Source organism: Leiobunum rupestre, chromosome 8 (genome assembly GCF_980474605.1).
Source record: "Leiobunum rupestre chromosome 8, qqLeiRupe1.1.hap1, whole genome shotgun sequence".
Lineage (NCBI taxonomy): Eukaryota > Metazoa > Arthropoda > Arachnida > Opiliones > Sclerosomatidae > Leiobunum > Leiobunum rupestre.
This window is the reverse complement of record NC_143391.1, coordinates 11,995,113-12,011,833: the sequence shown is the minus strand read 5'-3', so window position 1 is coordinate 12,011,833 and position 16,721 is coordinate 11,995,113. Positions and strand designations below refer to the sequence as shown.

General features: G+C 39.8%; 1 protein-coding gene across 2 annotated transcripts in view; it reads left to right on the top strand.

The window, feature by feature from the left end:
• LOC149932404 (uncharacterized) overlaps positions 1-16,721 on the top strand; it is a 39,200-nt gene that overhangs the window by 13,047 nt on the left and 9,432 nt on the right. The window contains exon 3 of one of the 2 annotated variants that reach the window (XM_090155758.1): positions 4,511-5,600. The exons of the other annotated variant lie outside the window; for it this stretch is intronic. Coding sequence (XP_090011884.1) covers positions 4,511-4,880 — 370 coding nt within the window. The 3' untranslated portion in view covers positions 4,881-5,600. Of the gene's footprint in view, positions 1-4,510; positions 5,601-16,721 lie in introns of those variants that run through there. 2 annotated transcript variants of the gene reach the window in all.

Below are 16,721 nucleotides of genomic sequence, written 5' to 3'. Positions count from 1 at the left end.
TTCACTCGTAGGATCCGCTTACGAAGGTAATTGAAACCGGAGTTACATTCGGAAGTCGCGAAGAACGGCAAGTTTGAGACAAGACTGCTTTAATTTATTATCAAATCGCGTCCATTTAGCAGGGATAAAAAAAGATATATAAACATCCCTGTATGTAAATTAAACTGGCGCCTGAGGTTTTGAAGAGAAACGACTAGAACAACAGCGCTCTGTTAGGACTCTTTTTAGCCTACTTTGTTTTCAACGTTTAGGGATAATGGAGAAATGGAGGTAGTATTTACGCACTCCTATAACTAGCTTTATTTTGATTTTTACGAGGGAAAATTAGATAATTCTTCATTAGTTTTCAAGGGAAGATTCGCTAGAGTTTTGAAGGGGAGTGGAAGGACTCGAAAGAGATTAAACAGTCGCTCTTTTGTTTGCCTTGTTTTAGAGGCGCCGAGTTTAGAGCGATTTTATTTCTTTATAGCAATTTTTGGGGTGACGTTGAAGAGGCTTCCATTGTACGGTCCTTGATGGCGAGAGTCCACGCAGTCCCTCGGGGGCTTTTTGAGGGTTTAAAGGACGCGGTATACAGCGCGATACGCGATGAAGAACCCTCGCGGGGGCTATAGTAAGGGTCTATTGTTAGTCTGGAAGTCGAGGTGGAAAAGAGGAGGAGCGACGTATAGACACTTGGGCCCAATTTACTTATGGTCAACTTCGCCGCTGCTTGATGAACGCCCCGAGCGCGACATCAATCGATGGCCTTTTGCGCCTGGCCGAATTAAAATTCAATCGCGACTCGCTGTTCGCTTTCCGAAGTTGAGGGCGCTCGGCGGAATTGCTGAATAGACCTAATTCATTTCCGAGGAAGGGAGGAAGGCGAGGAGTTCGCTATAAAATGAAGAAGCGAACCCGTTTCCATAGACGCCCTTTTCACCTGTCACGATTTTGGTCCTCCGCTATTGCAGTCCATTCTTTCGGCGTTTTTATACTTGGCTCCGCCTTTCAATATCTTAATTAAAAGTCGTCCTTTAGCTCCGTATTCGACTTGTAACGCTCAGTTTTCACTAGCGCGCATTACGGCACGTCACTCAACTCTGGCACGTACACAAACGTTTTTAGTCGCGTAAAGAAAAATATATAGTGGGAACTAAGCTTAAGATCTGGAGTTTTATACGCTACACGCTCTGCAAAGAGTGTCTAGGGGGAAATGTTTAAAATTCGAAGCGTAAATCGATCATTTCCCGGTAGATTTTGGAGAAAATACAATGAGTTTTGAAATTTGGGAATCAAATTATTATTCCTTTCTTTCTTCGGGTGGTAAAGCTTCTTCCTGTACTTTTTTACTCAACCACTTCTTGTTTATCCTTACGTAATCTTTTCTTTCAACCTTAATTTGATATTCTCCTGGTTTTCAAAGCCGAAATTTGACAGTCCCACTTGATCAGGACGTGTCTGGTGTTGGGAAAAGGGGGAGAGAGGGAGTTTCGAGGCGGGAAGACCTCATTCTTTATACCGTACCTCAACAGTCTAAAGTACCGTTTGGCCTGTAGCGACTTCTATCCGTAGTGCCGCGTTAAAAGATGAAGATGGAGACAGTCGAAAGTCGTGTGGGGAGAAAAAGGAGGGCTGCCGGGTGTCCACCTTTTTCTTCCGCTCGAGTCTCTCGTAACAAAACTTTCTCGGAGCGCTGCTGTCATCGCGTCAAAAATATAACGGAGACGAGCCTCTTTTCTTCCCATCGCCTCATGCTAATCTACTCGCTTTCAGATTTTTGTACCGCTTCGGGTTACGTGTAGGGCTTCCTCTTTAGGTTCCCAAAATACTTTACGTATGTTTTTTTACAGTGGATTTGCCTTTAAGGATTACGCTAGGGCTAAAATCTTTCGCGAATTGTTTTTAGATGGATGGCCCTTTTGTAGGACGTGGTTTTTAATAATATCTTTAGAAAGGCTCCTGTTTAGTGCCAAACTTGTACTCGGAGTTTTTTCTATTACGTATTAACAGGGTGTCATTAAGCCATCTGGTTAAGATTGAATGTAACGCGATTTTAGAAATTTCAGGGTTAACTGAATTATCGTTAATGGGCGTTATTCCTATTTCCCTCAAGCGGCGGTTTTCGGAAGCTTGCGTGTAGAACATGGTGAAGAAGACGCTATTTTATAAGGGTTGCCATGCATTTATTCGTTCTAAATTATTTATTTCACATCGAAAATGTATGGCAACCCTGTTTTAGAGCGACTTACTAACAGGGTTGCCATACATTTACGATGTGAAATAAATAATTTAGAACGAAATAATGCATGGCAACCCTTACGAAAACCGCCACTTGAGGGAAATAAGAATAACGCCCATTGTTTCTGAATTAAATTATACCACGCGTTGTTTCATTATAAAATGTTCGATCCACGAGAAATTTACTAATTTAAAGTAATTCAGCATCACATCGAGGAAGTATACGTGTTAAAAATATCTCCATTGTAAGGATTATAATTAGGGATGCACCGATATATCGGCCTATTTTTCTAATACCGATACCCGTAATACCAAAATATTTTCAGAAAAACATTTTAAAATAAGAAAATTATAGATTAACTAATGATAATATTTCATTTGATTGGCCGCGCCACGTACGCCAGACTTCAGAAGCTAGATCATGCCTTTTTTTAGACAGGGGGTTACGAGTGTAAACAAATAAAAAACTACGATATTTGATTTGTGATAGAAAATATGTATCACCTATAAAATGAAAAGAAACATATTCGGATATGCTCTTGCAAACTTTTTTCATGAAAAATTAGAATAAAATGGTATGACAGTGTACTGAACCGTCTTTTACAATGATTTTATCATTTACACTACTGTTATGATAGATGACTTTGTTAATATCGGCCGATATTATCGGCCACGAATAGCCGATATAAGGGCTGTACGGTCCTGTACCCATATCGGTGCATCCCTAATGATAATAAAAGAGAAAGAGTGTAAGCTGAAATTAGCTGAAGGGGGAAGGAGGAGGGTGATCAGGGTCGCTTAGTGCGGTTTCTAATCATTCGGTCCCCGAGTCTTGAATGATATTCTCCCCTTTCGATTTTTACTCTCTTCCTTATCGATACCTTACCCTGTTTCTCGATACCTGTATTCGGCTTTAGAATATTAAACTGCTGTCAAAACATAAGGTCCTCCTTTTATAAGCTGGTCGCCGGACTCAATCGATTAGCGCGCGCTCTATCGAACTTATCCTTCCCCCTTTCACACCCCCTCCAAAAATAGAACGGATAAAAAATTAGTCGCGGCTTGGAATAATCTCACGCGCGAAAAGCCGTACTCTTTTCTTACTTCCGCGTCCGTGGTACACCTTTTGGCTCAACCCGCTTCTTCCCGGGCATTCAATTTCGCCGAGAAACTTCGTGACTCTGTGAAGTCGATAGAGACGTTTTAATATGGCTCTTGTTGGTGCTGGCTTGTGACGGATAGTCTTGGTCGATAAGAACTATTCCGCCAGTATCTCTAATAGTTTTTTTGGTCTCCTCGCGACTTTTCCGAAGACGCCAATATATAGATTAATTCGGTTTGTTTCGTCAACATATAGACGAGGCGGGATTCTCTCGGGATCGAAATTTTAGTTTTAAAACCATTTAAATAGCACTAATTTATCTCCCTGTTCATTATTCACACCTTCGCGAGGTTTTCTAATTATCTCGGCCCCCGTAGGACAATTTAAGTCTGTAATTTATCGTGTATTGTCAGGCGTAGTTTAATTTCGGTACTATATAACTTTCACGGATTCGTCGTTCTTCTAGCACTTAGAAATTCTTATTAAAAGGAGCTGTAAAATTAGTAATATATTTCTAGTGTTCGAGCTGCTACATTAATCATTAATTTCGCGAGGAAACGCATCGACTAAGCCTCCTTTGGGCCGATATTAATTTAAAGTATCCTCTGACCTTAAAGAATAATTTAATTATAATTTTAAAGTAAGATTTAATAGGAATTCTTGTTTCGTAAATTGCAACGCTCGATATTCGCTCGCGTAAGTCAGAAATTAATCGATAAATTCGCTAAATATTATCCCAGGAATTGGGCTTCAAATTATCGATTTTTCCTCAACCATAATTTGTTTCCAAAACGGGGAGTGTATTTAAGTAGAGTAGCTAATCCGCGCGTTCGAAATGAGGTGGCGGCCAAGCGGCTTCCGTGTCAAAACAGAGCCGTCTTAACCACCAAATAGTTTATTAATCTCGAATATGTATGAAATGCTAATATAAAGTTGTAGGAAACTAAATGGAATAATAGAGGCTCGTTCGAGTAATAAAGCGAATCGGGGCGGATTGAAAGGGAGGGGTCGAGAGTTGCCCGTAGTTTTTGAAGTGCACGAATTATAGAAGTTACTTATCTATGGTCGTCTTTATACTTTATTTATTTTTCATTATTCCCATTATGATATGCTATGCTTGTTGTGGAAAGTATCTATAATTAAGTTGGTGGTTCTGACGGAGGTCCGCGTCTCTCTCTTGACCTCTAGATACTGGTGGCGGTCCGAGTACGTCTGGAATAAGAGGCGGAACAGTCGGGGAGATTTGGCCAAGGGTCGGTCCGGCCGGGACGAGAAAAAGACGCGGTCCGGCGGCCACCAGGGCGGCGGTGGCGGCGCCGTGCTCGACGACTTCTTGGAGACCAGTTGGAGCGATCGCGGTAGTCAGTGGCCCGCCGGTGGAGAGTCCTTCAGCCTGGAATGGCGGCGAGGTTCGGGAGAGTCCTTGGCCAACTCTCCCGGACACGACCCTCCGGCCGGCGCTATCTCGGCGGCTATCACCCTGGCCAACCAGAATGTAATCTCGCACTTGGCGGAGACCGTGTTGCCCCCGGATCAATCTCCGACACCCTCGCCCTAGGACCGCCTACAGAGACTCTACTGCGACTTTCCCCTTTACTGCCCAAAATAAAAAGGGTACGTTCTTCGTCTCTGATCGCGGATTATACGCGCCGTACGGATAATCGCCTTCTCGTTATCCCGTCGATGACGACCCGCTGCTATAATGGTTCCGTGTCTCTCTCGCGAGTGGACGCCCCGAATCTCCGAACAGTTTCCTTTTTAACTTACGTCGGGAGTGTTAAATTTGAGCGTGCTCCTTTTTAATCTCGGTGGAACGTGACCTGGACTGAACGCGCTTTTTTAGGGTGGATCCTCGACCGATACGAATAGTTACGACGATACGCTATTAACGAACTCGTTTTATTATACCGCCCCGGAAACAAAAGGAAAATTTATCACCATCTTTGCGCGTTCTACTATCGAGCATCCTCTAATCGGTGAAAATATCGGCGCCGCCTGGTGTAACCGCGCGTCAGTTTTTAAATTCTTAATTCGTAACGTCAAAAATAACGTCTTTCTTTGTCTCCTTTTTCGCCTGAAATGATGCCTTTTTCCAGAGCTTCTAAAGTCGTATTTTTCAAACTCGGAACTATTTTCGGCCTTTTCTAAATACGAACGAAAAACTTTAAAACAGTTTAAAAAAAAAGATTTTCATTATTGCTAAAACGACATTTTTCGAAAGACGTTTTTAAACGTCCACAGTATAAGAATCTAAACTTTTTGTCTTTTATGTCTTCTTATTAATATACCATTTCCCGGAATTTTTCCGATTCTATTTAACTTATTGTAGACTTGATCGTTTCGCCGAATAATAAAAATAATAAATTAACTGTAATAATAATTATAGTAATAATAACAATAATATTGCTAAATATGCTGGCAGAGGGAAAATATCAAAAGAGAGAGACTAGAAAAAAAATAATTAACTTATAACTACGCGTCTTTCTTTATGTAGGACGTTTCTGTGAATAGATTTTAATAAAATTTTATTGGTATTTAATCATGGTTTTGTAATTTACACTGGTGAGCTACGTGTAGTTTCGAAAAGTACAGCCATCCTAAATGTTGTCTTCTTCCCGAACACCAGTGCGCCTTTTTATATGGCAATCCAGAAAAGCAGACTCCAAAAGTACGCGGAAGACCACCGTATCATCGGAAAATGCCAGAATTGGCTTTAGGAGAGACCGAAGAGGATCGGATCACTTATTCTTTATGACGCAACAATAGCTCCTCATTGCCTTTCTGGATCTCCGGAAAGCTTACGACACCGTTAGTAGACCGAAACTTTTTGAAACCCTCATAGAACTCGGTATACCAGTCGCGTACGTTCGTCACCTCCAGGCGCTCTATAGAAAAACGTCGTATCGGTATACAATTTGGAAAATGGCAAGACTAACTTCATCGAGAGCAAGATCGGCTTAAAACCAGGCTGTCCCATGTTGCCACTCCAGTTCGCCCTCTGCCTCGTTCCTTTGGAGCGTCGTCTCGGGGACCCCGAAAAAGGCTATACGCGCTAACGCATCCGTCCTACTCTTCAGTTTGGATTATTATAGAAGCGTTGTTTTTCGCTGACGATATCGCTACAGTCACGAAGTACGCTGAAAACCTTCAAATTATTTTGAATACGTGCGTCAACTACGCTACGGAGTATGGCCAGGATTTTTTTTTAACAAGAGGTTTTTTTATTGCTTGATTGCTAACGACTACATTGCTAGATGGCCAAGTTGCGAAGCAGCTTTTAGGCCACGCCGGTGGTGTTTAGAAAATTTATTACAAATCGCAAGATTTGTTTTTTTAATAGAAAAAAATGTTGAACAGAATCTTAAATAAAAAAATAACAATTAACAGGTTAAATTTATTAAAAAAAATAACGAAGAAGTAAAATTTATACACTTAAAAAAGAAAAGAAAAGGTGCAAAGGGCTACGAGTTGATCTAGTACAATCTGGCTTGTTTTTTAAAGTATGGCAAGCCGTTTGATGTAGATATTCAGTTCATTAAACAAATCGGTCGATTTACAGAAAATTTAAATTAGTTTTAGTTCAGTATTAGCAAAAGAGACTTCTAGGATATAATTTTTACGCGTTAAGTATCGTGATATGGCACTGTACTTAAAATGGTTGTATATATTTATCGATAAAGATTTAAAAATAAAAATTAGGTAACAGTAGTAAAAAATGTTTGTAAACTTTTAGTATATTTAGTGATTTGAATAGTGGCAACGAGTGTTCGCGGCAATTTTTATTTTGAATAATTCGGACACTTCGCTTTTGAAATTAAAATAAACGGATTAGGTTCGTATTTGAGATATTACCCCAGATGAAAAAAACTAAAAATAAATTAAATTAAACTTAAACAGATATGTGGATATACGAGACTATATTATAACTGTAATTGGTATTTTTTTGTTAAGATAGTTCAGCCCCAGCAAATGCGCCATCCTCGAATGACTTAAACATACTCCAATATCCACATTCAGTCATCCCGTACAAAGAGGGACCGGTATATCTAGGCATTACGATTGGTGCTTCTGAACAGTACTTGGCGTCACACGAACAGTCACTACTGGTGCAAGTGGGACATATGTCTGACCTTGTCCGCCAAAAAAGCTTTCATTCCTTTAATATAGCATCGACAACTCGAACATTATGGAAGGGGATCGCCGTGCCCGGACTAATTTATGGAAATGATGTGCCAAGTTTCAAGGAGCCCTCACTCGGAAATTGGAACAAACGCAATACCTGGTTGGAAAGGCGGTTGTTGGCGGGAATGTTTTAAAGTCGAAGGCAGCCATCAAAGGGGAACTAGCTTGGTCTTCCTTCCAAGAGCGGGAAACCAAGAGTAAATTAAATTACTTGGGAAGGTTGATGCTCGTGACTCCCGACCGAATAGCCAAACGGGTATTTGATTACGTACGACTGACGGGGTTGGACTCCTCGTGGTATAAACGCGTTTTCTTCCTCGATAGCCGTTACGGAAAGAATACCCGCAGATCGCCTGCTGAGTCGGAGTCGCAATGGCATCCGAGCTTAGCGCTGCACAGTTTTAAAGAGCGTCCCTTCTTCGAACGCATTTACTCGAATGGTCTCGATAGCTAACTACTTTTTCAGGCGAGGGCCGGCTCACTGCAGTTGGCCAAAAGGATTTCGGATGTTATCGCAGAGGATCCCGGTTTGCACGGACAAAGAAGAGACAATCGAACATATCATGATGGTGTTCCCTCCTTTCTCCAACATACGCGATGAAATATCTCTAACGGTGTCTCTATCTAGCCGGTTAGATCTAGACAAAGAAACGACAACACTCTACCTGCGCAACACAAAATAATTTGAACCGCGTGCAAATGGGATTGAAACTTAAACTAAGGTTTTGCACTAATGTTTTGAAAATATTTTTAAAATATCTCTTTTACTATTCATTTTATTTAATTCTAATTTGATATATATTTCTTTTAAAAATGTAAATAATCCTCTGAGCCTAGCTATACTCCCTGATGTAAAAGGGACCCCGAGGTGGGTTGGGAAATAAAAATTAATTCATTCATTCGCGACGTGTGGAACACTTCTACAGGATCGTGTAGGTCAAATATAGGCCAAAACGTTCCTTCGTTTTAATTGGGTACAAACGTACTAAATTAAAAAGTTTACCAAAATATAAGGTTTCAAATGCTTTGGTTTGCTGTGAAGAGTTTAAAGCAGGGTGTTATGCTATATGACATAAGCACCATGATAATGTTAAATAATATAGTATTTTAAACATAGTCAAAATATAAATACACCTGAACGTATTTTGTCTCAGATTTATATAACACTATCGTTCGAAATTTAATTATATTTTTATTGGGGAATAAATAATTTAAGCAGATTATTGGCGGTTTTCCACACCCTGACTTTATAGTTACCGCTACATACCCGTTATTTCTGGATCTATTTTCCATCTTAGAGCAGTTCGATATTCCACCCTGGTACCATTTACTATATTGCGGAAAAGAGGTCTAAAATATACACGGGTTCGAGACGGTAGGCAGCGGAATGGCGAATAAGGAATGGGAAAAGGGTGACGCTGCAGGGTGCGCGCTGGGTTTCTTATTCGGCCCTCATATTTCACCGCGAGATGGACACTCAGTTTTCACCCAGAAAAAAAGTTTTAGCTAAGAAGTACGGTAGTCTCCGTAGAAAAAATATACGTACCAAGAAAGAAAAAAAGTAGAAAAAGCTATCGAGCTATAGCTTATCCCGTTTCAGTGCCGGCGTCGATGCTCCTTTTTGGGTTTCTGTCGGGAGTAAAACTAGCCGCTCCATCCTGTCGGTATTTGGGGTTTGTAAAGGAGGAGAGGAGAAACTCGCCCAAGAGTAACCGGAGATGGGATTTTTCATCGTCCGTGTTATTACAAGAGGCGCATCCATCGATCGGCTGCTGCCGCCGCCGCTACGACCCAATGACATCAAAGCGGCCGAGCTTCTCTGCTCGATATCCATATACTCTTCTGGAACGGCTCTCCCCTTTCTCTTCTTCAATATTCTCTTCTTTCGGACGAAAACGTATTAAGAATTGAAGATCGAAAAAGCTATTTTTGTTTGAAGAGCCAGCCCGCACCAGTGGCGTATATATACACTGAGCCACCCAGACTTCAATTTATCCAGGCGACATTTTTGGCTATAGCTACCTCGCCCTTTTTCCAATGTTCCATACTTTTTGCTTTCTGTCGGTATCGTTTTTTCGAGCACACATACTTACGACGTTTCTCAAATCACAAAATATAAAATGCATGGTATTTTAAAAAATATCCACGGCTTTCATCGAACTTAAAAATTATTTCCGATGGTAAAATAGGCCTTTCTATAAAGTAACATTGACCTTCTTGTTTTGACGTTGCTGCCGCGTCACGGGTGACGTATCGATGACGTTTTACTAAGAAAAGCATCCTGTTTTTAAGCATAAACTGAACTGAACTTCTACGCATTTCGTGACGAATGAACTACATAAAAACAAATTCAGCAAGCGTAGCTTTTTTTATAGAAAGATCTATTTAAATAGGTTTATATCGGAACATTGTGAACGAAAATGGAGCGGTAACTTCCTAATATATGGGTTCGACTGAAATGTTTGCCGATACAAACGCCACTTTGTTTTCCCGTGGAGGGTGTAGCTTGAAGGGGCGAAAGAAAATTCTTCTTTCATTAGAATTCGTTTTACCTAAATGTTGGAAACGCGAAGTTCTCGCCGAATTGTTACCGCTTACGCGCACGATTTCTCGTCTAGATGATTCTGTATAACACGCCACCTAAATTCCACTTCAAAAAACCATCTAACAAACCAATCTCTGGAAGGTTTCACCCATCATTCGGCGTAGTAAATCACGCGTCGCCGGGCATTGCCTCCCAGAGATAACGGCGTTCCAATTTGAACCAAATATTTTCATATACCCGTACAGTCTTGGACGTTTTATCAATCGTTTGACAGGAGATAGTCCACGAGCAATTTCCCGGAAATAGATCCCCTTTCTCCTTCTTAGGGTGTATGTTTATATGAAAGTTTAATTGCGAAGAATAAATTCGGTCTATTTTTAGTAACGCATGGAGATCGATTCGACTAACTCTTATTTTTCTTGAAAAATTAATAGCCTCAGAGTAGCGCTGGCTGTAATCCTCTTCTTTTCCATATACTCTGCGCGGGAAGGCAGTCTCCGTCGCTGCGATGATGGATGGAGTTCTTGTTTTCCAAGCATCCCCGTTCGCATTTGCGGCTATACTATTTACTTACTCCGTGTTTTTGTACGGTGCCCAACGCCGTCTATCCGGAGCGCTAGGCTAATACACTGAAATAGAAAAGGTTTATTTCAATACATACGTGACATCATAGATATTAGAGTAATTCAGTCTATTCTAATTATATTTATAAATTTGGTGACTGGTGATAGAAGAACTGGAGAAAGAGTGGAAAACTGAGAAAAAGCATTGCAGCGCATCTATAGAGGAAGGGGAAATGGGGAAAAGCATTGCAGCGCATCTAGAGGAAGGGGAAATGCGGAAAAGCATTGTAATGTAGCGCATCTAGAAGAGTGGGAAACGGGTAAAAGCATTGCATCGCATCTAGAGGCGAGAACAAGTGGAGAAATACATTACATATAGGTGAGGAAAACTATTTAACTACACAGGATCTCCAAATAGGGAAATAAATGGCATCTAGAGGAGATGAACACTGTATTTACAGGAAGGAACAATTGTGGAAATACATTGCATCTTTTGGAAGGAAAACTGGAAAAGTCGGAAAAACATAGCATCTATAACAGGGAAATGGGGAAAAACACCGCATCTACAGGAAGGAAAATAAGGAAAAACACAGCATCTATAGGAAGGTAAATGGAGAGAAATATCGCGTGGCATCGGAATTCGTTCGTCAAAACGGTTGTTTTTTGGTAAAGGCGTTCTTTATCCTCAATTCGTGTCTTCAGAACCAGTCTGCAATTCACTGTCGGGGATATACGACGAGAGCGCGGTCGTTCTTTTTAGGGATTTTCTGTACCGTTTTTGAATACAGCCTTTAACATCATTCTTTAGGGCGCCCTCGATTCTAAACTTCTTATAATAATATGCTCGTAAGCCGCGTTATTTGAATCTTTACAATAATTTATATTTATTCGATACCTTTTTAATGTTTGGTTTTGTTTTAGTATACTTAATTTATAATTAACCAACAAACAATCAACTGGAGATAGAAAGATAAATCTTTCTCTATAATTTATTTGTGTTTTAAACGTTTTTTGTAAATGCTCATTAAATTCCCTTAGAGTTATTACCATATGTAAAAAATAACTCTAAAATATGCCTCTGTATAACTTTCCATAGAAAATAATTTTATGAGACACGGATCACATACAATGGAAAATTTATACATTACTTATGCTTTTGAAAAGGTCACCATGAAAACAAAATAACGTGATCTAGACGCACGAACTAAACTATAGATTCTAGAAACCTGAAACGTGCTAGGAATTCTGCGCGTTTTCAAAATCGTTTTCACTTACTTCCGTTTCCTATTTATGAAGTTAATCATGGACCAAGAATTTAAGGGGACCCACTTTTCCCGACATTTTGACACGTTACGCGTGGCCTATATCGGAAGGCTTACTGAGGTACACCAGCCGCTTTGAAGCGCCTCAAGAATTAAGTTCAACTATCACTACGAGAGGCTTAGTCGGGGCTTAAGTCAGATAAAGTTAAATTTAGAAATTAAATGGATTCCAATAAATTTGATTAAAAACCCTCAGCGATACGCGGCTTACTGGTTATTTTTACTTAACACAATGGTTAATTACCATTACTTTAACTTTTAAAGGCCCAATTTCAAAAATAAAAGGTCAAAAACTTACTAAGCCTAATCATTTAACTGACAACAACGGCGCCATTTTGTCAAAATTGAACGTGAACGCTCCAGCTTCTCTACGAAACTACGCCGGAAATCGACTTCAGCGACGCCAAGGTTGTCCACATTGAACTAAAATTAACCGTGATTTTCCTATTCCCAGTATTAACGCGTGATTTTTAATGACGTATTTAACATCATATCACGGGGACAAGGTTTCATTAAAAAAATCTTTATGACACACTTATGGTATTACTTACAATAAACGTAAGCCTAAATTTAAGCGGTGAACTATATTTAGTCTTTTGTCAACTTGTTTCTTACCTTTTTCGATTTAGGAAGGAGCTTAGTTCGAACTGGGCTTCGGGTACTTAACGATTTATTTTCGCTGATTCTGCTTTTAATAACGCGCAAACTCTGGGAGGTGGATTTAACTGGATATTTTCAAAGGGTGGGGTGCGGAGGAATTGCGAGGGTTTTGAGTGTCCAACGGCGCGTGACTTTTCGGATTATTCGGCCAGTTTCCTATATACTTTTCTTTCTCCTCCCCTCTCTGTCGCAGTCATCTCCCTTTTTTGGCTTTATAAATAGTAGAAGCCCTACCATTTCTATCTCTTTCTTTACTATCCTCCAATGTTACCTATTTTTTACGATTGAAGCGGAGCGCCGCTTGGAGATTGTCTCTGAGAAAAATGTTCCCCGGTTATTACCTAGAAAGGAAAAACCATTTTCTCGGAAGTGGATGCTTTTAAGGGACCTTGACCCGGGGCCTTGGCCCTTTGGCTCCCACTTTTAACGCGCACTCCCCATAGGTCTTTGAGAAATTATTCCCGGCTTCTCCCTGAACCTTTTATCATAGATAAATCTCAACGCGGTACTCATACATTGGGACAAATGTAGTTAATTATGAACCCTGGAGCCTGCTTTACCACAGTTTATAGACCCTTTTAATTTTAAAATCTATTGTTGTTTTTGTCATAAGCATCACTCTCCTGTAATAGGCATTCCTTTTAAAGAAAAATGAATAAAAATAAGATGTTGCTTTATTAGTAGTATCAGGAAATTATTTATACACTAGTCTTGGAATGTCTAAGCATTGCCACACAGTTAGAAAAAAGGGTTTCCATGGGTTTTATTAGGGTTTGCTTTGGGTTTAAAAAAGGTTTAGGAAAAAGTTATAAACCCTTAAGGTTTGTTTTGGCAACTTGCATGGTTTGAAAATTGCTTAAGTGTTTAAAGGAAACCCCTATAGGTCAATGGAAAACCCTTAGGATTCCAATTTAAGAACCTATAGAAAAAAATAATAATTTGTCACTTTTTAAAACCCTTTTCAAACCCGGCACGTTTTAAACTATCTCACGCCATCTACGCCAAATTTTGATATCAAGCCGTATAATAATTTCATAAAACGTAAAGGAAGACGGACTTCCCCAAAATGGTTTCTCTAAACATCGTTGCAATCATACGTCTTTCGGTGGTTCTGTGGTAAAACGCCCGCCTGTCGTGCTAAAGGGCTTGGGTTCAAAACGCGCCCGTTGCAATCGCCTAAATTTGTAATAAAGTCGTAAATTAGATTAATTACTTTTAATTTAATCTATAAATACAGAAAGTGCTCATTTTTAAGCCTTGTGGGTTTGAAAATTTCCGTTAAAGGGTTTTGGAGGGTTTGAATTTGTGGAATTTGTTTTAAGAACCTTGGGGGTTTATAATCAAACTCTTTTTTCTAACTGTGCACCGTGCTCCGAAAACAAAATGTAAGACTAACGCGTTTTCTTAAAATTCATTTTCCATGGGAAGAAAATGAAGGACACTCACTGGAAAATAGACTGACCAGCAAATTAATTTAAGAAACTCTGATTAGTTATCTCATTGAGGAGAATAAATTGTCATGTTCTTCTCGAAATCACGAAAAATCACGTACTAAAAAGAGCGCAGAAGGTAAGTGAACTTCTGTTCCCGACAAGGCTTAATGTCGACTAACATTGTAAGTGCTGAGTTTAACTTAGCAAGTCGCGAGCCCTTTTCTATGAGCATAATCAGGGTCACCATAGTCTCATTTATTCATACTTCGGGAGAATTACTATTTCGACGAATTTTGCGTGGCGCTAAATCTCCTCGTAAGCGTCTTCCCTTTAAAAAAAAATCAAGTCAGCTCGGTATCTCATTGGTTCCCTAAAACTGACGTCTTCCGACGCGATTGAAGCACACACAGGTGACGATTTCCCTTCCCTTCTCACTGGTGCCGCCGGGAGAATTTGACCAAGATGGCCGCTAAGTATAAATACATTTGTAGTATCATATACAATATACAAAAGGAATAAAAATTTGGTCGACTTATCGTGTCGGAGTACTTATATATGGCGTTGGCATCAGTTCTGTAGCCTTTACAATATTTGAAGGAAAAACACTGGAACGAACTACAACAGTAGCTGGAACCTTTTATAAAGAAAATAATCGAATATTTTATATGAGCAAATTTTACGCAGCTGGGCAATCATTATTTTCTACTAAACCTGCTTCCGGTAAAGCTATTACGTAAGTCTCATATGTTCAAACATATATTATCCGGAAGTTTTTGGACTTCGAGATACATTTTTATCCCTTGTGAAAGCTATATAGTTGCTGTTCCTCTGCTTTTCTATTTTTTTGCAAAGCTAATACCCAAGGCACCACCTAAGTCGACTAGCGAGTTTTCTTGCTGCGAGGCCAGAATGCAAACCACTTCGCCACCCCCACATAGTAGTATAGCCTTAGCACACGCGCTTGACGTAACAGCAGCGCTGCATTAAACAAGAACGCCGCGTTACTTTATAGAAAGACAAACGCTGTATACTGCGGCACGAGAACCTTTCTTAAAGAGATATACCACTAAGAGCCCCTCTCTAAAAAGGACGGTTGGGGTTAATGCTGGTCATTATTTTAAATCCCAAACCTTGCCGTAATAACTCCTAATTATTCGTCATTACTGTAAGCTTTTAAACCCTTTCAAAAGTCAGAACGGGGAGGGTGGATGGACGAAAGATGAGAAAAGATGAACTATTATAAAGAACGCGGTCAATTTATGCCGCAGATTTTGAACCCTCAAACGACCCTGTCTGGATTTAGCTCGAAAGAAAGACCGAAAAAGGAAAAATGTTTCCCAAATCCCGAATTTACCTTTCTCTCACTGGCCCTGGGTCTGTCGGTCTCGCTGGTTCCTTCCCTGGTCTGGTCATTTTTCTTCCTTCGTTTCTGGCTCCTCCGTTTGGTAAAATTAAAAAGCTTTTTCCTTAAAACACGGGCTTCTTTTGTCGGCGAGACGATGAGTCTTCGCCTCCTGTTCCCTTCCGGGTAAAACTTTTCGCAAACTATCTTTTGCTCTGATGGACTTTCTAAGCTACTCGATTCTTTCGCTGCCCTCCGAAAGAAACCTTTCGTAAACATAGCTTTTTTAATCATACTTTATATTCCCCACTCCGGAGCTTCTCTCATAATCCCCTCTTTTCTGAAGCATCCGCCTTCTTTTGAATTTTTTCCGCTTTTTTTTTGGAACTTAACGCTGTTTGTGGAAAACAGAATAGCCGCTGACCTTTAACAAACCCTGAGTCGGCGTATCGACATTTTTTTTAGAATATTATTCGTTTTACTGGTGTTTCGTGCCCAACTTTGTTAATTAAATTTAAGAAATTGAGCTCCTGTTTGTTATGAATAATAATTTCTATCCGTGTAATCATAAGTAACATAGAGGGGTATTATCTTACTTATGGTGTAATCAGAAGTAACATAATCACTTTAAGTATGCCATAAAGGTATATTCTGCAAATAAATCTATTTCACGGGATATGACGTTTATTACGTCACTTCCAACTCCGTGATGAATAACGCGTTATCAACTTTATATAGGGAGAAACGGAAGCGGTGGGGTGGCGGAGTGGTTAGCACTTTCACCTCGCAGCAAGAGGAGCCGAGTTCGATCCCAGCTTGTGGCACTGGGTGAAAACTCGGAACAACTCCTTCTGCGTAGAGTTTGCAAGTTCTCTCCCCACTGGTTTAAGGGGTTTTCCCCCGAGATCTTCGGTTTCCCCTTCCATAAAAACTTGTTGAGGTTAACGGTAATAGTTAGTGTAGGGAGCTGTTGGCTCGTACGCGTGGCATGCAGGGCTTGCCAACACCCTCCTACGCATTGTAACCCGGCCACCTGAATTAAAGGCTTCAAAAGTCGATGGATGACTTAGGCCTAAGGTGGTGCCTTGGGTATTAGCCTAGCTGATTATTATTATTGATTATTATTAAGTTATAGTGAAGAGTATTTTGAATTCTTCTATGGATAATCTATAGTTTAGCTCGTAAATGCATTATACATATTAGTCTTTAAAAATTAAAACATATTTGTTTTAGGTAAAATTATGATACTAAATTATATAAAACTTTGAAATTTTAATTAAAATCAAATAAATCAAAAAAATCAATAAAAATCCGATTTAAATAAAAAAAATCGATTAATTTGATTTTTTTTA